Raw genomic sequence first — 26,162 nt, 5'->3', positions numbered from 1 at the left:
AAATGGTAGTGAAGTAAAAAGTAGGAGTACAAACAAAAACCAGCAACACATGGAAACGTGATAAGAAAAGTATTCCTAACTAAAATTTTGTATTTGGCTACATAATCACTTACTTTAAACAGCAATTTTTATTTATTTAATCTGATCGCTTTGAATTCTCTCTCACCTAAACACTAAGGTTGGCTTGCAGTGTTTGAGGAGGTCTGAGCTAATCAGCAAAGACACACACACACACACACACACACACACACACACAGAGAGAGAGAGAGAGAGAGAGAGGGAGAGCGAGAGAGAGAGAGAGAGAGAGTTGTCTGCATAAGTAAACATGGCTGCCTTATAAATATAAATTGCAGTCAATGGAGGTGGAATTCCTTTGCACTCACTCACCCAGCCACTAGTCCTCTTGGCTTCACTTTGAACACACCCGTAGCAGGTGCTTCCACTTGAACTAAGTGTGCAGTTGTGTTTTAGTCTGTGACTTTCAGGTTAAGTATAATTCTGCCAAAACCAAAAACCAACCAACCAAACAAACAAAAAAGCCTGAGAAGATTTGAGGAGACCTGGGTTTGGGGCTCAGTGACAGTCACCAGCAAGAAGCCGACTGAAGGTTGCCCGCTGCCTGTTGCGCCTCACCTTCAGGCAGCAACCGGCCACTGGCTGGAAACAACACTGCATCTGCCAGCATCCAGTCAAGTCATTGACTCAAGAACATCAGAGCATCATTGCTGGGGTAAGACGTTGCTCTCTGTTAAACAGGGTCTTGGATGTTTCTGTAGCACAATCTTATTATAGGCCCATTATTTATAGGACATAAGCTGTATATCTGAGATATATATGTGTGTGTGTCTATAGTTTTCTTAGTAGTCTTGAACAGGTCGTGTAACCTAATTAGTGAAGTCCAGAGATTTTGACTCTGTTAAAAAGCAACAGTTATTAAAGGGAAAGGTTTAATTATTAAATACATTCCCTGTTCATAATATGAAAGTTAAGAGTAAAAATATTAAAAAGAAACATTCAAACATTCCTGAACCAACTGCAGGTTAGATTAAGCAAATAAATAAATACCCAGTCAAATATAAAAGGAAAAAAGAGACTGAGACCTGTTCTTCTTCTTTCATAAATCTCATGCAAATCTGAAAGTTTCCATTCAGAAAGGAAATATGCAAAATCTGGTCAGATAAAATGCTGTTGTCAGTTAGATGCCATAAACCACAGCAATAGACTGACTTTGAAACAAACACAAAAAACCCAACAGATTTCTTTCTGCTGTCACTGCGGGATGAGACGGGGGATTTCACTGTGGTTTTACTCAAAGGTGGAAATCAAATACGACTGCAACTACCTGAGACAGAAAGAAGAGAAATTCCAAAGAGGAATAACAGAAGGATTGTCTGCTCTGTTTCTTCCAAGGGTACAGGTGCATTTATATTCCTTTTCATGCCAAGCTAATCGATTATTTCTCAGAGGCCTTGTGACCTTGTTAGTATAGAAGTGTATGAAATTATTTTTGTCTCTGTTTAAAGCCACAGTTTAAATGTAGAATCTATATAAATCTTAACATCTCTTTTTAATTCATGGCACAGATAACAAGATAGCACAGATAATCACACGTAATAACATTGTACAAACAGTGGGGTAAGAAAAACAGAAAAGACCTTTCTATTCCCCCCCAAAATTTGCTATTCTCCCTTTATCAAAATATATAAACCACATCTCCTGATAATTTCATGCAATACTTGGTTACTTGATTCAGGAGGTTTGGTGTGAAATACTGGGGCAGGTTTTTACACAATCAAATAGTAGTTCTTTCCTGGTTGTCGGACCAGGTCTGAAGTCAAAAGTGTTTTTAAAGCTTTGAAACAGATATCATATCATATAAACACAGAAATAATGGCACACAATTTCATAGCTTTGCAATCAGTACACGTGAAAGGTAACAGTGATGATTGTGTAAAGAGTGAACAAACCCTAGCTCCTTTTTCACTTCCATTGAGGAGGGTGAGACTTGACTTCTCATGAACAATCTGCTGCCTCTGATCGCTCGGGAGACTGAAAATGATCCGGGATTCTCTTCTAAAGAAGCACGCTGACAGTTTGCTGACAGCTATTTCAGATTTGCAATAAGTTTCAAACCCACACAAGTTTAAAAATTACATTAAATAAACAAAAAGTAAAAGATTCATGTTTCCATGAACTGGTCATATGCAAATATGAACTAGTTGCATCTAGAAAAAACAAGTTGATGGTTCAACCAAATCCTCTACATATGCCCTGTTATACATAGAGATTTGTTCCTTGTTCCTTCTTACATGTTTTTCTCTTCAGTGGCTTCACAGCCCATTTCCCTCAGACTTGCAGGATTTCAGTTATGTTGGGTCAAGTGCGAAATTGTCCGATAGATTCTGTATTTTTTTCTTTGTTTGTTTTGTTTTTAATTTTTATTTCTAGCATTTAAAGGTTAACCAGAGTGCCTGTTTGCCAGTGTGTGCTATGATCTGATAAAGTTATGAGTTGTGAATTGTGTCTCAAATAACATATATCATCACACTTTGTAAGGCAGCTGATGAAAAGGGTCATCCTTGTGTTTAAAATTTAAAAAACTGTTGTTTTTTTTGCTTGTTTGGGTTTTTTTTTTCTTTCTTTAATCTTGTGATGATTTACAATTTAAACCCAGCGCTCAAGAAAACGCCCGAGGCCACGTAACGGCTGCCCTTATATCTGTCTTTGCTAGAACAGTGACAGGTTTATTTTTTTATCCCATTTTCAAGTTTTCCAATCTTTAGGTCCAACCCCAATTAAATGAGGTTTATTACCAGCATAATTAGCTCTAAGTAGACTCTTTGTCAAGATTAATTTAGACCAACATCAAAGCCATTTTCCTTTGATATTGGCTTAATGCCTGCACACCTGACTAACAGCAGATATGAATCACCATACATCCCCTCGCAGTGTTGGTGGTTGGAAAAATTTGTTAAAAACAGAGTTTAATGGGATCAGTATTATAAGGCAATGTAAGTACAAGCACGTGAAATAAACCTTTATTGCATTTCATAAAATAAGCACATAAACTGAAGCTAATTTATAACGTGAACAGAGCACCTGCACATGTCACTGCTGCAATAAAAAATCCCCTAAGGGAGCAATCTGCAGATCTAAATCTCCTCTTCCAACCAGCAGGCGTTTCTTTCAGAGCAACAGTCATATTAAGTAAGAAGAAGATGAAATTCCTTCCGTTTTTCTCTGAACAATGACTTCATGAGCAGGACCAAATTTCCCATGAGGAACAGGGAAAAAAAAAAAAAAAAAAAGGGGGGGTCACATGGCAAACAGTCACTCTTGGCTGTATACGCTTCTTTAATACCAGACTGAAACGCTACCAGCATAACACTCAGTGTGTTTTGATTATGCCTTGATAGATGGCATCAGATCTAATCGCTGACCTTTTCTCTTTTTTTGGTGCTTGAATGGATTCATCCAAGTTAAACAAGACCGGACATTTAGAGTTGTTTTAATCACTACTCATTAACTATAAATTAAACACTTACCTGTCTTCTTTCACAAAACTGTTCAACAATGCTGAATTGGCTCGCAGGTTAATATTTAGCTAGATTGGCTCCACTGGTTTGGAAATTTCACCACTTTCATTTTAGGAAAAGAATTTTTCCACATAAAAATAGGGCAATTTGGATAAAAAAAAACAAAAATCTCTTTGCGCAGCTATAACCATACAAAACTTAAGACAGTGATACAAACTTCACCTCACATAATCATCGTATTTATGTTAAATAAGACCAAGCAGGTGGAAAAAATATGGTTCCCAGGGAGGGCGCCAGCATGGATGGAGTCCCATTCCTTCTGATTCCAAGGCTGACTTTGCTGAGTAAATGGAGCAAACTAATGCTCCTGAAATGAATATCAGCGTCTTGACCAAACTCATTTAGAGATCAGTCAGGGCCTTAATCCCTCTCTGCAGGGGTGGGTGTTTGTGTCTTTCTCTGGTGTCCCCGCTTCCTTTTGGAAGAAGGTAATATGGCTAAATTTGCTTTGCTAATGGGCTTAGCGCAAGCTGTTACAGAGCAGAGTTGACACACAGCAGCAGGCTTGGATACCAGTGGCTTTTAATCTGACAGACTGATGGAGTAAAAGGCATTGTGGGTGATATTTACGAGAAGTTTAGAGATAAAAGGAAGACTGTGGAGGCTATTTATCAATGGCATGCTGAGGTCCAAGAGCTAGAAGGGGGTTTTGTTTTCTTTTTGCAGTTGAAATTTCATTTAGTTGTGTTTGGCAATAGTGGAAATACAGTTTTAGCTTGTTCAGATTTTACATTTCTTTTTAGGTGAATATAGCCACGCAATCCAGGTTTTCCTATTGCAGGCTGATGCGCCTGACCTCAATAGGAGACCTGTTCATACAGCAGCTTCAGGTAGTGTGTAATCTGAAATCCCACATAACAGACAATAATTCTCCACTGAGTTGGTTTATTTTGATAATGGAAGGAGAGAATAGTTTCTGAGCTCGTATTGTGTGTGTGTGGTGATAAAATGACGACAGGTTAAACTGGGAAAACCTTACACGGAACAACAAAAATCTATTTAAAATAAGAGAACTGATAATGCCAAGTAAAAGCATTTTAACAAGAACAAGAGCAGGAAAAAAAATCAAAGGTACAAACAGCATAAACAACAAAACAGATAAGACCATGGTCAGTGCAGCACGGCTGAGAAATTCACGTTTGTTAAAGCTTTGCAAACTAATGGATTCTTTTTCTTTCGAGAGCTCTCATGTCTTTGTGGTTTATTTCAAAGTTACCCTTATTGTTGGTTTTGACTCGGTGGATGCCATATATCACTTTTGCAAATTTTACGAGACTTTAATTGTTTGCACTTTGACAATTTACATGGTGACTCTCCCTGAACATGTACTCTGTGGGAGTTTACTTCCTTTACTGTGGCATCAGCCACAGCTGCTGATAACCTGCTGCTATGTCCTCCCATTTACCAGCTGTGGCAGGTAAGCATTATGGGTGTCATAATCAAGATTACACTTGTGCTACAGCTTACAAACCTTCATAGGTGTACACTTTTAAAGGCCACCTCCTATTAAAGGGCTGTTTTCATAAAGCCTGCTCTTCATAAAACAGACATTTTCTGCTCTTCTCTCCACATTATCTAACTTCGATTTGATTAAAATCTCCAGCTGACAGTGGAGACAGAGGGCTGCAGAGACGGCACCTTGAAAGCCCGGGCAGACAGCAGAGCTGTTTCGGGTCTCAATACAAGTCACCTACCCCCATGAAACGAATCATTCTGGGCCAGTGACCCTCAAATAAGACTCAGTCAGATCCATTTTGCCCCACGCCTGTCAGCGCTGTGTGTGTTTTAACTGTTTTGAGGGTCAGTATCTCCATTAGACTTATAGAGCTTCTTATAGAGCCTACACCAGCACAGTCTAACCTCGGTTCTCTGCACATTCATGCACAACTCTGATGGAGATCATTGCAAAACTAAAGCAGCTGTCATTTTAGTATCTTGAGAAACAAAGGAGAGGAACTGTTTGAAAAGGTAACCATGACTTAAATCGTGATTTTTTTTTGCATATTTTTTTGATTAAATTACTTAAAATGAACTAATGTCTGCTGCAGATTTAAGTGGCATGCACACCTGTTACCATGGGCTTATGTGACAGAGAGATCTTTCAGATTTTATGCTGCGCCGAATAGTTACAAACTTTTAAATCACGTCTCATTTCATTTGCAGTTCACAGGATAGAAGTTTAATGTGGCTTTTTGTGTTTCTTTTTCTCTCTCTCTCTCAGGACCAGTTATGTCAAACCCAGTGGGCAGCGTACCAGAAACCACATCGTATGGGTCTCGGATTGGGATGACAGAGGACTCCCTCTCCATCCTGGAGCAAAGCAGAGGCTGCGAAGACCCCTGGGAGATGGGGGAAACCAAACCAAATGTGGAAGCTCTGGAGCGGGGCATGCCAGGCGTATACCTCTCCTGCTTCGACATGCTCCTCACAGAAGATGCTACTTGGCTGGTGAAAGTTTCAGAGGCCTCTTCAGCACTGGCTTTACCCATGAACCGCGTAGAACCCCGGGAGGAACCGGAGCAGTGCCCGGTCATTGATAGCCAGGAACAGGGGATCTCTCCTGGCCTGGAGGGGCAGGAGGAGGAGCGATCCCTGGAGCAGGTGCAGAGCATGGTTGTGGGAGAAGTACTGAAGGACATTGAAACAGCCTGCAAACTGCTCAACATCACCCCAGGTAGGCTGCTTTCCAGCACACCTGCAGCTGTGGCGAGTGTATTACAGCGTATAACTGACAAAGAAACTGACCTTAAACAAAACATATTTCATCTCCCCCAAAATGCTGAAGTGTTTCTCTGTATTTGCAAATATAGAAGTATTGATTCAGATACTTAAGCTACTGGATCTTACTCGCAAAATCAACACATATTTGTGTGGACACAAGATGACAGAACTCCTAAATCATATCCTTACTGACGCAAAGCTGTGTTTGCCTGCTCCAGGATCTGTTTAATCCTGACCTTTGCAAAGGTACTCCTGGATTGTAATAGTGATGGTTCTTGCCTGCCAGTAGACGTGTACACAGTCTTAAGGGCGAGGCCTCTCCTGCTCATAAAGCAAACAGAGGAAGCGTTTTTCATGTATTGTATGGCTTCTAGCTGTTATAAACCTATGCAATCCCCAATCGTCTGTTCTACTGATTAAAACTGTTGTGGCATAAAAGCTTGATTATCTTGTGGTTTCAGCAGATTTATTATGAGTCAAAGGCAAACAAAATACAGACAGGGTAAAGGTGAAAACAATATTGATATATAAATGACTTATCTTGATCCATATGACATTAGTGTCACTAAAGAAATGGTCCAAGATAAGGTCATTTATTGCATTGGCAGCTGGAAGTTTTCTCACTGATTTCATATCTATTTCCGCCTGCAGATCCGATAGAGTGGAACACTGGGAATGTCCAGAAGTGGCTGCTCTGGACTGAACATCTCTACAGATTGCCCCATGCGGGAAAGGCCTTCCAGGAGCTGACGGGAAAGGATCTGTGCGCCATGAGCGAGGAGGAGTTTCACCAGCGTTCCCCGCAGTGTGGAGACACGCTGCACGCACACCTGGACATATGGAAGTCAGGTAATATTTATTTAACACGTTCAACATGTGCAACCTGCTGCACCCCCTGTGATGATTTTATTATCGGATATTTGGCTGCTGTGAACTTTTGAGCGGGTGCAAATTTTATTACTGCGTTCATGTGTGTTTGGGTGGGATTATTTGAAGTTCTAGCCTTTTCTTAGCTTGAACTTCTGCATCTGTTTACTTTCCAGCTGCATGGATGAAAGAGCGGTTTTCCATTGGAGACACTAAAACTACAGGTAAGATTCTTATGTTTGCATTAGCTGTCATGCAAGTTGCATTCACACAAAAAATCCAACGCACAGTATAATTTTAACACTGTATTTTACATAGACGCCAATAACTATATGCTGCAGAATTTCAGTGAAAAATCAGGCTTTTGCATTGTGTATTTTCAGTGTCCTGATTAAAGGGCTCCTTGATCTTTTGGTCCCTCACGGTACAGAGCTTTTTCATTGAAACAATGCACAATGACCCTAAGGACTGAATGGTTTTGTTTTGCTGTGCAGGCAGTGAGGAGCTTTGGTCTGAGGCAGATTCATCTTGCTCAGGTCAACCTATTCATCTGTGGCAGTTTCTCAGAGAGCTCCTGCTCAAACCCCACAACTATGGACGTTGCATTCGCTGGCTCAATAAAGAAAAGGGTACTTTCATTTTCATTTCAGTTATTCTTTATTTGCTCTATTTAGTCCTTGAGCACATGAATAAAACTTAATTTACCTGGTGTTTTTAAATAAAAGCAGAAGAATGTGTATGACATTGTGCTATTACAATTTAAGTGATTTCTTCTTTTATTCTTCAGCTTAAAACAAAATGTATTTTTTTTACATTTCAACTTTTGTCGCAACTGCTTTTATCTCTTATTAGTTCATCTACTGTTTTATGGGCTCATCATACTGCTTTGAAGCTCCAAAATCATGACACATTAATTTTAAAAAAATCAAAAAACAAACAGGAAATTTTGAATGAGAGTAAGGTTTTTCAATAAATTTGCATTATTACAATTTAAAAGTAATAATTGTAGGACAACACTATATAAAGGGGCCATGTGTATGCAAAATTAGTAAATAGAACAAATATAGTTATTTCATTCACTGTTCTTATTTTAAGGCAGATTTAAATCAGAACCTAAGAGTGTGCGCGCCTCCCTCCTTTTTTTCACACCCTGTAGTGCAATGGTACAAATTGGTACAAACACTACACAATAAAAATCAGCCACACACAATAAGAATACACCGTTAAAACGTATTTAAAGTGAAACCGCAATGGAATGAATGCCGGATGTATGTCAGGGTTTCGCTTATTGGGTTTGTTAATGCCTGAAAGGCAAAAAGCATGCCAAATGAAATATGAGTCCAAGTGGCGGACTTTTTATGTGTGCACATAAAGTGTAATCATCCACTGTTTTGCACGTGTTGTGTTGTGTGGTAATAACTGCTTTTGATTCCCACCAGGTATTTTCAAAATCGAAGACTCTGCTCAAGTGGCGAGACTGTGGGGACAACGAAAGAATCGACCTGCAATGAACTACGACAAGCTGAGCCGTTCCATACGTCAGTACTACAAGAAAGGCATCATCCGCAAGCCCGACGTGTCTCAGAGACTGGTCTACCAGTTTGTTCACCCAGTATGAGACTGCAAGCAAAGTGGGAGGAGAAGACAGAGGATGATGAGATGGGAACTCGGAAAATTACAAAGACAAATTGTGTCACCATGCACCTGAACACCTAATTCCTGAGACGAAAAGGTGACATGGAACATGTGCACTGAATTACCCCGATGGTACACACCTGACTGCCAACACTGAAGTAACAGCTGGCAGCTGCTGCAGTCTTATCTGTGCAAAGCCAGCCAGGAAGAGACAAAAACAGTGTAGCTGTTGAGGCTTTTTCCTGCTGCAAAATTAAAAAGAGAACAGAATAAAAAAACAAAGACAAAGCAAAACAGAAAAACAGTACATGAACTGCCTTATTATTTGCATGATCTGCCTGTTTATGTTTCCCTATTGTGATTTCCAAATATCTTGAGCTCAAATCAAAGCATTCCAACTGATGGCTCTTCGGTAAAAGCGTCTACAGCTGCACTGGCTTTGTCTGAACAGGAAACTCTTCTTATCTCATCTTGAAGCACCTGAGAAATGGACTTCCTCTTTTTAGGAATTGCCTCAAATCCTGCTGTGGAAGTGTAATAGGGACCCTTGTATATATGTTTGTTTTCTAATGTATAACTTCTGAAGTGTGATGCATTCCTCTTTGAATACCTTTATATAGTTTACCCTGCCTGGTCCATTTACACAGCCGTATACTGCAATTAATGCTGTGAGTCTTTGAAACCCAAAGTTTTCAAAATTTAATAAACCAAAAAGACTTGAAATGAATAATCATATACAAATGGAGACAAAATATGCAATAAAAATAAAGTTTTACCTGAGAATTGACGTGACATGTTGCACAAATTCATCATTCCTGGAATATGAAATGATTTTTTTCAGTCATTGCACTAGTTGGCAACTTGAAACACGGGATAAATTATTAAAACTCTTTTTTTTCTCCATTCTGTTTTATTAGTTGTTTATGCAACTTTGGATGGCAGAGGGCTGGAGCTCCCAGCTGTCATAGGATCAGAGAACACCCTGGACAGGTTGCCAGTCTGTCACCAACTAGTCATACTCATTCATACCTGCAGCCAAGTTAGGATCACCAGTTAACTCAGTAGTATATCCTCAAACACAGAGCCTCTTTAGCTGAGACCTAGACTAGCAGGGCAAAAATATGAAGTGAAAAATAAGCTGAATGAACATTTTGCTGGTTCTATTATGATAACCCATGATGCACTTTTAATAAGTTGGGTTTTTTTTTACTTATAAAGTTAGGCAAGTACAGGGCGAACATGCAAATGAAACACAGAGAGGTCCCAGGCAACCACTAGAAACCGCTGCGAGTCACGGGTTAACTTTTGTTTTTAAATGCTCAATTGTCAAACGATGTCACGATCTCAGTGTCAACTTACTGCTGCACCTGTTAAACAATCAAAAAAGTCAAGATAAAAAATAATTCAACTGCACCATGACAACAAAACTGTAGGTAAACTTTTGAAATGAAAATTTCAAAAGTTTAGCATGTCATTCTTGCCATAAAGTCTGGACACAGAGTTTAATAATCTCACATAATCTCACTGGAGTTTTAGTAGCGGTTTGTTCTGTTGTTGCGGACGGCAGCAGGGTGAAAAGATTGTGGCTGTGGCGAGTATTTCTTTATAGGGTCCATTGGGATCTGCACAAAAACCTAACCTTCAAAACGGTCCTGGGAAGCCGATCTCTACAAACTAATGTGGCACAAAGAATACATTTGTGAAGGACAAGATGCGGCTTGAGCTAAAGCTGCGCATGGTCCCAAAGTATTGATGCAGCTGTTTTTTGTTTTTCTTGTATTCTTACACCACTCTCTCCCCTTTTATGTCCCAATAACTGTAAAAACAGTTAACTGCTCTTCCACAGATTGGCAGTGTTTTGAGCCAAAGGTGCCTTGTGACTCACATGTTGACTTTGCAAACAGGAACAAATTAAACTAGAGCCAAGAGAGAAAAACAAAATGTGCAATACAATAGGACACCGGGTCACCCTGCTCATGCCAGATGCTTTCTGTTGCTCCTGAGGGAACAAGAATGTAGCACATGAACTTAGCCTTCCTTAGAGCACTTAAAAAAACAATGTGTAATTTTTCTGAGTTTTCTTTACCAGAACATAGATGTGTGATGACTGGCCAAATGGTTGATAAAAACCAAGGCTAGGCCCATGGCAGCAGATATGGTGCAGGCCTGCTTTTGTTTAATCTACAAATGAATTTGCCAGGCATTACATTTACACAGCTCTCGTGGTTTCCACCAGCAACAATCACTAATTGGGAAACACCTGCTAATGAGTCTCACTTTGCTTGTATCATGTTTCCTTTTTTCACAAAAGCGATGTAAAAATGTCTTATATTATAAACTATAATGAAAGCTGTCACCAACACCAGACATAAATAATTAATTTACACTTAAGTAAAACACTAGTAGAACACTAAAAAGGCCAAGCAACTCCCCCATACGATTTCATACTTGGTCTCTGCCAGAACCTTTCAATGATGTTCAAACCCCCAGAGACACAATGTCCATATGTCATAACACAGATGATTCATTTTGCACACATAACCTATGCAAATGTGCTTGCATGTGGTGATCAATGACATTCCTGTTGCCAATATTGTGTTTTTCTGAAAGTGCAATATCGCCTAAATAAGAAGCAGTAATGACATACCGTTTATTTACAGGCAGCTTCTGTATTAGTCATCAGCTTTGGTAGCATATCCTTGATTATCCTCCTCACTGACTCTGAGAATGATCGGGCATTGCAAGATAAATTTCATATTTTATTCAGCAGGATGTGAAACTAGTGACTGAACCCAGATTGTTACGAGAAAAGGTTTTGGTTTTTTTTAGTTTTTTTTATTAAGGTCAACCAAAGAACTCGCCCTTTGATGACTTCACTTTTCAGACTTGAATTTGATTTGATTTCTTTTTCATTCAGTGGGAGGGGATACAAATCCCTGGGTGGCTGGGGGGGGGGGGGGGGGGGGGGGTTGCACCAGGAACCGTGTCAAAATCTACCAAATCAAATATTTGGAGCTACATACCACGATGACCCCTTGTGACTCGATGAGCAGCCGAAAGCAATTTTTTACTGTAGAAAAAAGAACAAATTGTTTTGAAACGGCCTTACAAGCCCTCCCAAATTGATCGACAGCAACGATATCTGCTCTGACATCATTCTTGATGTCTCTCCTCCTCTGCGTTGTGTTAGCACACACATACCTGTAAACTCTCTAGAGGGCACACATCACATCTGTCTGATACAAATTCACAGGAGACTAAAAGCTGCTCCACCCCACAACTATGTTCATGTGAACATTACTTGAAGTTTATGTTAGTTCCATGTACTCTGATTTAGCTCTTTCACACCAGTTTAACACATCTAGTTCCCAAACATTTTTTGCTGGGCCCCCCTTTGTTTTACAAGAAAAATATTCCCCCCACCCTCCGCGCGCACGCACAAACACATCCTCTAACCACACACACCCATATTTTGCTCCATTGCGGCTTATTTCACACCTCAAACATTTAATAAACAATTAGGCAAATACAAGTAATCTGCAGGTAGTAATAAAATAAACTACTAAGTCTTTTACGCTGCGTCCCCACGTACACGGGTGATTTTGAAAACGCAGCTGTTTCGTCCACACGTAAACGGCGTTTGGAATCACCGAAAACTGAGATTTTTTAAAACTCCTTTTGGGGGTTTATGTGTGGAGAGGAATACAGAGTTCATCACACAATGTTAAAGGTGCCTTTTTCCACGTCACGCTATGCGCCACGTTATTGTTTACATGAGAGGAATTGCAGAATGGCAGATAGTCAGATTAACAGTATTTTGTCTCTATCTTCAGGTTTTACACGCTTACATTTACACGCAGTTACTGTCCCTCTATTTAGAAAGGCAGAGGCGTCATGGTGTAATTATTTTACATGTAGTTGTTTTTTCCCTGTGTAATAATATTCAACATTGCTATCAATACATTTTTCAAAAAATGCCTCTCTGTGCAAAATGGGTTTAAAAACACTAACAACTGTGGGATACTGTTTGTCCGTGATTTGAACCGAGGGAACAAATCCTGGCAGGATCAGCCTGATATTATTTGTATCCCACTTAGGGTTGCCAACCGTCCCTTAAAATACGGAATCGTCCCGTATTTCGAAACAAAAGTACACGTCCCGTATTGAGCTAATAAGGGACGCACTTTGTCCCGTAATACAGTGAGAATCAAAAGTAGTCTATAAATGTTAATGGAATTAACGCTTTGTTTGAAAACATAATTCCCAGCCCCTCTCCTGCTTTGTGACCAATGAGCTGACAGCACACTTATGACAATTCGAGTATGACAATTCAGATTACCGCTCATCTCATTGGTCGAGGAAAGGTCGCTTACGGAGAAAATACCGGAAGACAACAGATGACCACAACAAGAAGCATGGCCAACAGGGGAACAAACGCCGTCACTGCGGTGCAAGTCTCGGACGACAGTACACCTAAAGCTGGGCAGACACTGTGCGATTTTTTCAGTCACGTTATTCAGCTCCTGCTCAAACTGGACGATTGACTCGCAGGGGTTAGAAGTTGGTAGGTCACGATGCAGGGTCTCACACTATACCGCCCGATGCTCTGATGCGACCTGAGTGCTCACACTGTGCGTCCATAAAATTAAGGTTATAACAGAAAATCTGTCGCTCGCTCTCTCTGTCTCTCACTCACACAGACACACACACCACTACCATCAACTTTGCTAAATTGCTAATGAAAAACATGATCAGGCAGCTGTGATTTAGCAGCGATGTAGATCCAACTATTTTCACGGTTGTTGTGGTCGTGATAATTTTGTGAGGCCACATCGAAAAGGCTCGGATGAGCTTTTCAAAGTTCTACAAGTTGTGCCTCCATCGCTTGTGTCCAGATCACACGCTGCACAGCCGTGCTGCAACGTCTTTTACACCAACGTTTACGTGTTTGCGCGCGAGCAGTGTGAGCGGCTGTGATGAGACCCTCACGAGCGATTGATGATCGGGAGCTGGTCGTGAGGTGTTAATCACTTCTCGTTACCCCACGTATACTACACGATGCACGATGAAGGCCAAAATCGGTCAAAAATCGGCTCAAAATGGGCCTAAAACCGCACAGTGTGAGCCCAGCATTAGAGCAGCAATGTTTGTTCCCCTCAGAGAAAGGGAAGAATGGGAAAAGGAAAACACCTGGCTGGAAAAAGTTAATATGGGCATGTGCAGTGAATATCAGCGCTATGTGGCCAGAAGTGTGATAATATAATTTATTTTGTGTAATAAACGACTGCAAGGATAGATGATTACAACAAATAGATGACTAATACATAAAAGTAATACATAGATGAATAATGATGATGAGTTAAGATGCGTAATCATGGGAACAAGCGGGTTTTCAAACGGGAGCAGCTGATTAGCATTAGAAAAGCTGAAATAATACCTCAACTGAAGCCAATTGTACTAAATGCACTAAATGTGCACTGTTACAAGAATGTTTTTCTTTCTATTGTTTTCTATTATTTTAAGTTAAGCAGGACAGAGTGCTTTTAAAGAAAGATTTACTTATATTCTCAAAAGTTAAGCATGACAGGCTTCTGTTTAAGAAAGAGACCTGTTTTACTGTGTTAATGTTGTCATTTTGAGCTAAAAATAAATGGCTAAATGATCATTTGTTTCACATGTGTTCATATCACAAAGAATACACATCTACTTAAATCAAATTCAAGTCAAAGGGTTAAAAAAATAATTTCACACACAAAAAAAGAGCTAGAAAATTCACCACACTGGGAAGGGTGACGACAACTGGGTCGCCCGGCCCTGGCCACGAGGTGTCCCTTATTTATTTTTCAGGGAGTTGGCAACCCTAATCCCACTGTAACTTTACTGCAAGGCTGGAACTGGGACAAAAAATCGGCCCGGGCATTTTGACTAGAGACGGCCCACCAGGATAAAGATTGAATATGTGACGTCATTCAGGGGTAAAACCGCAAAGGATTCTGGGAACTTGTGGCAAGAGGTACTAAAAAGAAACCCAAAAAATGGCAAGACGCTGTTGTATTATTAACTGCAATAGCCGGTCGCATGACAGCCACGGGAAGCCGACGGGTAAAGAGATCGTTTTGTTTTTTTTATCCGATTACGTCGTTGAAGAGAAATTTTTTAAGCCATGTTTCCGAAGTAAGAGCCGACGGATGGTCTGGATATACCAAATATAACGTCCCAGAACACTCCAGCTCACATGTTAGTCTGCTCCAAGCATTCCCACAAAGGTCAGAGTTTTGTAGTAGTTAATGCGTCATTTTTCTTAACATAATTGGTGATATAGGTTACAAGCAAGTCTGACGCTGAACAGAAATTGTCGCGCTATGCTCCTTTATTTATTGTACATAAATAGTAAATTGTCCTGACACAATATTACGTTTCGCTTCTGTTATTACCATGGTACACTGACAAAAACATATATTTTTATTCACAGGATAAAAAAGTTGTTTTGTATCACTAATTGTCCAGTGCGATTACAACATACAATATTATTGTTACTGCTACATTTCTGTGATGCTACCAGAAATTATTTCCACTACTAATTAATTACGGTTGAGCTCAAAGGTCCTATTAATAAACGGTTAACGGATGTGTATTTATGACGACGATATGTGAGACTGGTAAACTTACCTTTGTTCATAAGATGGTCTTTCGTTCTACACGGTGCATTTCAAGGTCCTGTACCCATCCGTCGGTAAACTGTACCTGGGCTTGTTGCAGTGACCTGAAGTTACTAAACTTCATGAGTGTTCACTCCAAGAACCGTGAAAGTTGGGCAGCACGCTAACGTCTTTTGTCCCTCTGTGTGCTAGTAAGGGTCTGACCCTTTCACTCCTTTGATTTTTTCCTCGTATCTTTTCTTTGTCTTTTCGTCGAGTCTGTCTTTGTACGGACCGACATTGTTCTCCTTTTGTTTTGTACATTCCTTTTTTGTGCGGCAAAGAAAAACAAGAAGGTATTGGAACCGGAGAATGAACGTTTTGCGGTGCTGCAAATTCTTGCATTTGATGCAGTACTTGGATTGTTTTGCCACGAGTTCCCGGCATGCCTTGCGCGAAAATCACGTGATTGCTAAACAAGGGGGAGGGTGCATCCGGCCTCCTCGGCTGTAATAGGTCCAGCCCAGAGTCGATCATGACCAATTGGCCAATCCAACACCTTTTATTATATATACCCTTCCTAAAAAAAACCCAAATCCATCGGCCCATAAAAACAAAAAATCGCCAGCGGCCCACCGGGCAAATGCCCGGTATGCCCGATGGCCAGTCTAGCTATGCTTTACTGTATAAAGAGCTAATATTTCCAAAATGTCAGGAGTAGTTATTTATTACAACAAGTGTTTGTGAACTAAAATCAAGAATGTGGGATACTGTTTGTCAGTGATTTGAAGAGCCCAGCACCTGCAGGGAAAACCAATTCTGCAGGGGAGACCTACCTTGGCACTTGTGCAGGTGAAGCCAAAGGGAAGATATGCTTCACCATATTTTCTAGTCTTTGGCTTAGAATGAAGTTGGTTCGGAAACATATTCAGCGATGCTTCATCTCCTGCTTTGCGTTTGTGTGGGCGCCCCGTGCTAGCAGTGTCAAAGCGTTGTTTTTTCCCTTTTCATGCCCCCCGCAATGACTCTGCGCCCCCCTTAGGGGGCGGGCCCCACACTTTGGGAAGATCTGGTCTAAGCAAACATCTGTGGGATCAGAACTCTTTGTTCAAACCTTTTTTTTGTTGTTGACTGGATCTGTTTGCTGTGTCTAAGTAAATGAAGTGAATGTAAAATCAGCTTTGTGACGTTCCTAAAAGGCTCAACTCTTATCATCTAATTACTTTTTATGTATATTCTTTTCCGGTTCATGTCCTTAGTGTCATGTTAACTTTTCCCACCTCCAACTGTGCTCTCGAGAAGTCCAACAGGTTTTGAGAGATTTCACAATTGCACTCAATCTTGCAGCGAGTCAGAGGGAGAACATCTGCCAAAACGAGGTGGCCCGGAGCTATGCGGACCAGTTTACTGTTGTAGATGAAAAGCGGTTCTTTTGATGAATAAGAGGTGAGCCTATCCCAACGTGTTGTATACACGTTGGGATAGGCTCATGAGCCTCTTGATCCATGTTTCCCTCTGGGTAGTTTGACACATAGGGACACATGTTTTAAAAGGCTTAAGTGGAATTACGATGCCATCCTTTCAGTCAAAAGCTATGACTGTGTGATATGTGTGATTACTTTAGTCATCTTCACCATGCTGAAGTGACAGATAGGTAATGTAAAGCTTCAGAAAATTACAGTATTTTTTTTTTAACCCTTCTGACAAGATATAAGATCAAATACAAGATAAACCTATAGCAAAACATATCAGTGTTTGGTAGGTGTTAGGACTACCAATAAGATGTGCTGTTGTCTGTTTAGAAACATCCACCCAACCACAAAAGACAGAGACTAGTTTTGTAGCAGGTTTTTTTCCATTGCTGAATTTCCCTGTAAGTCATGTGACAACTGTAATGTGAAAAAGCATAACCACAAATTTGATCAGTAGCTCCATCAGCGAACTGACTTCGGCGCAGTGGTTAGCACCTTTGCCTGACATTAAGAGGGCTCTGTGTTTGAATGTTCTCATCTCCTGTCCCTTCTGTGTGGAGTCTGCATTGATTTCCTCTGGGCACTCCGAGCTCTCCCCACAGTGATATAGATTACTTTAGGTTAACTGGTGATTCGGACTTGGCCATAGGTTTAATGCAAGGTGGATGAAGAGTTTAATAACACAGACAAAAGTGCTGCATGAATATATATGAAAAGGCCAAATATGGCTTGGAGCATAATGTTGTCAGTAAGACTAGAAAGTGCTGTATAAGTGATTGCAGAATAAACAAGCGACAAACAACTACTTTCCTCTACATCATGAATCACTTGGCTTGGAAGTGCTGTTTTACTTTTTGTTTTTTTCACTGCTGCTTTTGTTGGGTATATGAAAATTAGAATATATGTTCTATGACTATTTGTTGGAACATCTTTAGTGAGTCTTGGGTTATGCTGCCCTCTTGTGGCAGGCTGCAGATTTTTTGTGAAATCATATTAAATGATGAAAATCATTATTAAATACACTGCTACACTCAGAAAAATAAAGGTGCCAACTGGAACCAAAAGTGGTTCTTTAGACTGATGCCATAGAAGAACCTTTTTTGGTGCCACAAAGAACCTTTCAAACAATGGTTCTTTGAAGAACCATTTCTTTCAGTGGTTCATTGAAGAACCTTTAAAGGTGCCCCAAAGAACCATCAAGAAATGGTTCTTTGGGGCACCTTTAATGGTTTTTCAAAGAACCTTTTTAAAAATGGTTCTTTAAAGAACCATTTTTAAAAAGGTCCTTCAAATGGTTCTTTAAAAGAACCATTTTAAAGAACCTTTCTTGAGTGGTTCTTTAAAAAACCATTTTAAATCTTTCAAAATAAAATGCATCATAAATTGAATTTGAGTAGGGTAAAATAAATACGGGTACAGCATAGACATATATTAATGGTTTATTGTCATTTTGTAGTTACAAAAAGACAAAAAGGCATTTTAACCCTCAGCACAACATCACTACTAATACATGTCACATATTAGTGTTTTAAACAGTAATAATTAAATATATTTGCTATACTATAAATAAATATATATAAATACTATAGCTACAGATAACACAACAATACATGTATTGTTTAATTAATAAAACATCCGAAAGTGATAAAACACATTAGAAATAGCAATAGCTTCATAACAGACCAATAAATCAACACATTTTCATCAGCAGATGTTTGCATGTTCAGTAAAAATATTTCAACAACAAGTTTATGATTAAAATGATCAATGAACTTTAGCATTACGCTATGTAATGTACATTTCATGTTGTACTCATGGTCCTTTGTTAGTCCAGTTTAGGACAATGTCTCTGACGTATGTTTCATATCAAATACAGGGAGTGCAGAATTATTAGGCAAATGAGTATTTTGTCCACATCATCCTCTTCATGCATGTTGTCTTACTCCAAGCTGTATAGGCTCGAAAGCCTACTACCAATTAAGCAATATTAGGTGATGTGCATCTCTGTAATGAGAAGGGGTGTGGTCTAATGACATCAACACCCTATATCAGGTGTGCATAATTATTAGGCAACGTCCTTTCCTTTGGCAAAATGGGTCAAAAGAAGGACTTGACAGGCTCAGAAAAGTCAAAAATAGTGAGATATCTTGCAGAGGGATGCAGCAGTCTCAAAATTGCAAAGCTTCTGAAGCGTGATCATCGAACAATCAAGCGTTTCATTCAAAATAGTCAACAGGGTCGCAAGAAGCGTGTGGAAAAACCAAGGCGCAAAATAACTGCCCATGAACTGAGAAAAGTCAAGCGTGCAGCTGCCAAGATGCCACTTGCCACCAGTTTGGCCATATTTCAGAGCTGAAACATCACTGGAGTGCCCAAAAGCACAAGGTGTGCAATACTCAGAGAGATGGCCAAGGTAAGAAAGGCTGACAAATCCCATAAAATCGCAGCTTTGGCATATGCAGATGACGTGTCGGTGATAATTAGAAATCAAAACGAACTGTCTTCAGTTATGGAGATACTACACCACTACGAACAGGCATCAGGTGCTAAGCTTAACCAAGAAAAAACTGAAGGGGTGTGGCTTGGACTTCAGACCAGACAACCTAAAATGATGATCTCTCTATGTAGGGAGATTAAAATTTTGGGTATATGGATTGATAATACTGACTCTAGTTTATTAAATTGGAATAAGAAAGAAAATGAAATTAAAATGGAAATTATGAAATGGGAGAACAAAGATACAAATTATAAAACACGTATTAATATTGTAAAAACACACATAATTTCCAAACTCCTGTTCCTTGCCGCAATTTTTCCTCCCCCGAGAACAACTGTAATGAAAATAACTAAGATGTGCATTAAATTTATCTGGGGATCCAATCGAGAAGTGACTAAGAGAAAATTTATGTACAAGAATAGGAAGTACGGGGGCTTGGGAGCCCCAGACTTAGAGATTGTCTTGCGAATCCCTTTTATAAAAATTACTCAAAGTGCAATTTCTCGGGGTGCCCCGTGGGTTCGAGGGAAAGAGGAATTGTGGCAAAAGAAAAGAGGCAGGGCCAGAGCGGGCGTTCCATACCACAGACTTATGTTTGGTGATTTATCTAGTCAATGGGAACAATATGGTTTAAATATTCTCCAAGAGAACACGAAAAATATTTATAAAAAGATTAATGAATCCAAAAACGAAGGTGTAATCCAATATAAGTATGCAAATCAAGATGAAAATCCTTTAATAGTTAAAAATGTACAAGACCAACTATTATCCGAAAGCATGAGAGACGTGGTATGGCTCATCTCGCTCGGGCGCCTCCCTGTGAGGGCGGTGGTACAGTGGAGTTGTTTCGTTACCACCATGAAATGTCCTATGACAGGCTGTGATGAAGATGAGACCCTAGAACATCTTCTATTGGATTGTTATAGGACAACTGAGATCAGGCAGAAGATGACAGAGATTGGCTATGATGTGGATGTCAATATTAAAGCAGTTAAATATGGTTTGTTTAAAGAAAAAATGTGTGACGACAAAAGGAGACTCTTTTGGTTAGTAATGTGTGTAATAAACACACATATTTGGAAAACCCGTGCCAAAGGAGTGTTTGAACAAAAAATGATAAGTAGTGATGTGGTGAGTAAACATATCATTGCAGATCTGCGTAGAAGACGAACAATGGACCTGAAACTTGGGAAAGTTTTCCCCTGGAACGTATTGAAATTGTAAGTTTTAAAAGTGGTTTGTGGACTCAGATGCTCGATTTTCCTCCTTGTTTGACTTTTTCTTTGGTGAGTGGTGTGTGATTACAGTTTTGCATATGTAATTGTATGTGTGTGTAAATTTTATATGTAATTTTGTATACTTTAAAGTGTTTAAAAAAAAAAAAAAAAAGTAAGAAAGGCTGAAAGACGACCACCACTGAACAAGACACACAAGCTGAAACGTCAAGACTGGGCCAAGAAATATCTCAAGACTGGTTTTTCTAAGGTTTTATGGACTGATGAAATGAGAGTGAGTCTTGATGGGCCAGATGGATGGGCCCGTGGCTGGATTGGTAAAGGGCAGAGAGCTCCAGTCCGACTCAGACGCCAGCAAGGTGGAGGTGGAGTACTGGTTTGGGCTGGTATCATCAAAGATGAGCTTGTGGGGCCTTTTCGGGTTGAGGATGGAGTCCAGCTCAACTCCCAGTCCTACTGCCAGTTTCTGGAAGACACCTTCTTCAAGCAGTGGTACAGGAAGAAGTCTGCATCCTTCAAGAAAAACATGATTTTCATGCAGGACAATGCTCCATCACACGCGTCCAAGTACTCCACAGCGTGGCTGGCAAGAAAGGGTATAAAAGAAGAAAAACTAATGACATGGCCTCCTTGTTCACCTGATCTGAACCCCATTGAGAACCTGTGGTCCATCATCAAATGTGAGATTTACAAGGAGGGAAAACAGTACACCTCTCTGAACAGTGTCTGGGAGGCTGTGGTTGCTGCTGCACGCAATGTTGATGGTGAACAGATCAAAACACTGACAGAATCCTTGGATGGCAGGCTTTTGAGTGTCCTTGCAAAGAAAGGTGGCTATATTGGTCGCTGATTGGTTTTTGTTTTGTTTTTGAATGTCAGAAATGTATATTTGTGAATGTGGAGATGTTATATTGGTTTCACTGGTAAAAATAAATAATTGAAATGGGTATATATTTGTTTTTTGTTAAGTTGCCTAATAATTATGCACAGTAATAGTCACCTGCACACACAGATATCCCCCTAAAATAGCTAAAACTAAAAACAAACTAAAAACTACTTCCAAAAACATTCAGCTTTGATATTAATGAGTTTTTTGGGTTCATTGAGAACATGGTTGTTGTTCAATAATAAAATTATTCCTCAAAAATACAACTCTCCTAATAATTCTGCACTCCCTGTATATGTCATATCAAAACAAGCCCACACCTGCAGTTGTTTCAGTTTTTCACTGGTGTTTCCTGTCAGCTGGTCAACCTCACTCAGGCGGACATCCATATCAGCCAACCAAACGACAAGTTCCTCCCTTTGTGCTTCAAACCCCTCCCACTCTGAGACAAGGAGCTGAAAGAGAGAGAAAAGTGTCAATTATAAAGAAGAGAGAAAAGTGAAACCCTCCTCAGAAGGTCTGACTCGCATACCTGCAGTTGACCTGTGATGGACTCCAGTTTGGCGTTCACGTCATCCTAGAGCTGGGCGATAGAACGATAACGATATGTATCGCGATATAACTTTTACTCGATAGAGAAATTAAGCTATCGCGATAGACCTCGCCGCTCTTGTCCTCAAAAAAAAAAAAAAAAAAAAAAAAAAAAAGGTCAGCCAATCCAAATTAAGTAGCGCAGAGCCGAACCAATCACAGCCGCAGCGTCACGTCGCGTGACTTGTTACGTACAGCACAAGTGCCAAGCCGCACGTGTGTTTGTTTGGGAAGCAGCCAGCGGGTAATGGAGGAAATGAGTGTGCCGACTAGAAAAATCAACCGAGCGTGACCGAAGAGAAAACAGATGATGGTTCCAATGCCGGAGAGATTGTCGAACGGAAGAGCCAAAGAAGTTCCGTAGTGTGAAGGTATTTCGGCTATTTCAAGTCTGACAAAAAACAGAGTAGCGTGCACTGTAAATTGTGCCGAAAGCAAGTCTGGAAATACAATAAACCGGTGCATGCGTCACACTGTGCGCCACGTTATTGTTTCGGTGAAATGAATTTCTACAATACTGTTAATTCTACTCTCTGCAGTGTTTAAATGCTTACATATACACACAGTTACTGTCCCTCCACACATACGACTCGGTTCTGCTTCTATGCCGCAGCTTTGTTTACTTTTTCCCACCGAGGCTTCTAGACTTCTGATTGGCCAATATTTCTGCACGGTTAGGAATCTAGCGCCACCTGCTGCTTTGGCATGTTCATAGCAGCGTTTTCCTTCATTTCTCCCTTTGTGTGTGGACGGGATTATTTTTTAAAACGAAAACGGAAAATCTCAGTTTTCAAAAATACCCGTGTACGTGTGGACGTAGCCTCAGTCTCTGACTGGAAGCGCTGATTCGTCATTCGGCTTTTGTCAGACTAAAGTAACTGTTACAACTGTTTGAAAAGCTCAGCTATACAACAAGGAGAGATTGAGAATTTCCTTTTAGTTCTCAGTTTATTTGATACTGACAAAAGTTAGTCAGTTTTGTCTGTTCTTCTGTAAAACAAACTAAGATTTATTTTTAGAATTAATATTTTGTTTCTAAGTGGAATTGACAATTTAGTCTGTTTCGTTTGTTCTATTTTGAAACTTAAACGCTTTAGTGGCTGCCTTTTGTGTAGTTTGCAATATTTGCCTTTATTTATCTGAAAAAGTCTCATGTTCCTTAAGTACATCTACCCTGTTGAACTTATTATGGGAAATAAATATTTAAATAAAAACAAGCTGCTGATTATTTCACATTTTACTTGTGAGCAACGGCACATTTAAATCTTACAAATATAGTTATTTGGCTTATATCGTGATAGATATCGTTATCGCCTGAAATGAAAAAAACATATCGTGATATGAAAAAATCTCATATTGCCCAGCTCTACGTCATCCCTCACCGATGCCAACAGCAGAGTCTGCAGGGTGCCCTGGAAGAGCTGAGTTAATGTTCGACTCCTCCTGGTCAGGCTCTCCAGCTGGATGACCCGAGGTCTCCCCTCTTGCCGCTGCCTCTGAACACAGAAACACAAATTGCATCTGAAGCAGGAGGTGCAGATTTTTTTTTGCTATTCTTTTCTAAATGCAGGCTAGATCACGTGGAGGTATTTGGAAAACTTTTTTGGCCAGCGGACGACTGTTGTCTTGCAGAAAGTCAAATCAAACATATGCGATACACAATCAATTCACAAGAACACATTATAAAAAATAAGTCCAGTTCTTGCCTGATTTCAAGTGAAATCTGCATCAAAACAGGGTGACAGAAGTAAAACGAGTGCACAAAGCCTCACTTTGTACAAGCCTGCTATTACAGTTCTCCTCTATGCAGACGACTTTCCTGTTTTCAAGGCACAACTTGGATCTGCTGTACGAATCTTATGGATACACACTAAATGAAACAATAGTGTGCATGACTCCAGATTCTGATCCCTCATCCTAATATGGTCCCAACATAGCAACAGCAATAAAGCAAATGTTGAGGCTTCAAAATACAAAGTCCATAAACCAATGGCTGACATGGGTTTTATCATAAGGGTGATAAATATACAGATTTCAGTCTGTCTTAGAGATTTGATGTTCATTTACCTGCAGATGCACTATACGTACCTGCTCCATGGTTTTTCACAACATTTTGCACATCACTATTTAATACAGGAAGTAGGTGAACTAAAACAAGTCATCGTTCTTTGTGAGAGGATTTATTAATGAAACAAACCTCATAGGGATCCCTAAAGATGCTCCTGCTGCTTCTCTTCCTCCTCATCCTAAGCTTCCTTCTCCTTGTCCTCGCCTTCCATCCAATTGTAATTCAACCTAATTGTGTTTCTCCCCCTCCTCTTCCTCATTTTTTTGGAGCTGTGAACACAATTAATGTGAATCTGGATTAATTTGTGCAAACAAGATCTACAAAAATCTACAGCTTTTTGGTCAGAGGTGCTCTTGTGATTTAAGCCGGGTAGAGTAGATTTATGTGTTGATGCTACCTGCTTTAGCTCTGGCTGCTGAGTGATATTTACACCCTGGCTGGATTACAAACTTTAACCATGTGCTGAACTTTGGCCCAGCGTTGATACCTCTTGTTAGTATAACGACCTCTTCTTAGCTTGTATGTATGATGTATGATGGTGGATAAATGAAATATACAAAAAAATTAACTATATTACAAAAGAACATCTATCTTGGAAACATCAAATGACCGGAGCATAACTTGTCAACTAGTCCGAAACTAAGTTATGCAGGAACAGTCAAAGACACACCTTCTCATGTCACATTTTTATTCATTTCTATATAATTCGATTAGACAATAAAGAGTTATCTAATCTAATTATTCATTCAAAACACTTATGCATAGCTGTATTTTATACAGCTCATACAGAATTCAAAGTACAGGTTCATGTGAGTATTTAATGTACGGCTCAGATCTACAGAATTTCAGAGTTTCTAGAGCAGACACAGAGCTCACATCACAACAGGCTTCAGGCGCCATTTTAGTGACTTTAACAATATATAAAATTTTAATTTCGGTCTAGCTGACATTAGGTTATGTACGCAGCACGCAATTGAACCACATATTTTAGAAGCCAAAGGTTCAAATTAGCTGGGAGCACCTTCACTTAATTATAACAGTCGTTTTGTTAGGAAAACAGTTGGATACTAAATTGCGCTGACCTCAACGGCTAACGTATCTAGCTAATCGCTACTGTTAGCACAACATTAACAGCAAGCTACAATGACGAGTAACAAAAACAAAACAGTAATAAGGTTTTAATGAAAATGTTTTACCTTTTCTAACAGTCCCAGAATCCAGAGCTTCAAAGTCCAGCAGGTACTGAAGACTGTTATCCGTTTCGCTGTCACCGTCCGTGAGTTTTTTTTTCCCGAAAGGTCAAGGCCCGCCGCTCGCACACTCTGTCTGCGCATGCGCATCCCAACGACTGACCCCCTCCGTCCGCTCCCGGGAGGTTACAGTATGACGTGTTCTGACGTCACTCTCTCTCTCTCCCTGTCATTTATTTGGCTCGAAACACATATTAACAAATTGCTCAGTGATGAACAACTACTCAGATCATTTACCTAAGCTGTGCTTTGTCAAAACGAAGTGTGTGTTCATTACACTGACATTCTGTTCTGCAATTGTTATATACTTGTATTTTATAATTTGACTTTACATACTGCTGGGTGGTTTGTAAAGTTTACAATAACTAGTATTATCATTATGCTATATTTTCAAAAATATATAATAATCTCAAAAGTAATGCCTTGGAGTAGAAAATAGTAATGCCTTATTAAAATTTAAAACTAAAGTACAGTATTTGAATGTGTGTATTGTGTCTATTGTTAGCAAATATTTCTAACTTTTATTTGAATATTCAGCTTCCTACCATCTTCTCTTAAAGGGTAATTGCCAGATATCCCGCCCTTCCCCTTCGCACACACATGCACACAAAGAAAACACACAGTATAATTCACAGCCTCATTATAGTGAATAAATATTTATGCCATTTACACCATCAAACTTAGATTGCTAAGGATGAAGAACCTT

General features: G+C 39.8%; 1 protein-coding gene across 1 annotated transcript; it reads left to right on the top strand.

The window, feature by feature from the left end:
* Positions 1–369: 369 nt before the first annotated feature.
* Positions 370–9,594, top strand: spdef (SAM pointed domain containing ets transcription factor). Its single transcript, XM_026167038.1, has 6 exons — positions 370–730; positions 5,818–6,270; positions 6,969–7,166; positions 7,361–7,408; positions 7,679–7,813; positions 8,624–9,594. Exons 2-6 carry the CDS (start codon positions 5,826–5,828, stop codon positions 8,800–8,802), a joined length of 1,005 nt encoding a protein of 334 aa, XP_026022823.1. The 5' UTR covers positions 370–730; positions 5,818–5,825; the 3' UTR covers positions 8,803–9,594.
* The last annotated feature ends 16,568 nt before the right edge of the window (positions 9,595–26,162 follow it).

Source organism: Astatotilapia calliptera, chromosome 5, assembly GCF_900246225.1.
Source record: "Astatotilapia calliptera chromosome 5, fAstCal1.2, whole genome shotgun sequence".
In the NCBI taxonomy this organism is placed as follows: Eukaryota; Metazoa; Chordata; class Actinopteri; order Cichliformes; family Cichlidae; genus Astatotilapia; species Astatotilapia calliptera.
The sequence above is the reverse complement of the archived record's forward strand: the minus strand, read 5'-3'. Positions and strand labels throughout refer to the sequence as shown.

Coding starts and splice junctions, on each gene's coding strand:
- spdef (XM_026167038.1), top strand. CDS start 5,826: ATGTCAAACCCAGTGGGCAGCGTACCAGAAACCACATCGTATGGGTCT. Junction 7,167..7,360: donor CCTGGACATATGGAAGTCAG/GTAATATTTATT, acceptor TTTACTTTCCAG/CTGCATGGATGAAAGAGCGG. Junction 7,814..8,623: donor CTGGCTCAATAAAGAAAAGG/GTACTTTCATTT, acceptor GATTCCCACCAG/GTATTTTCAAAATCGAAGAC.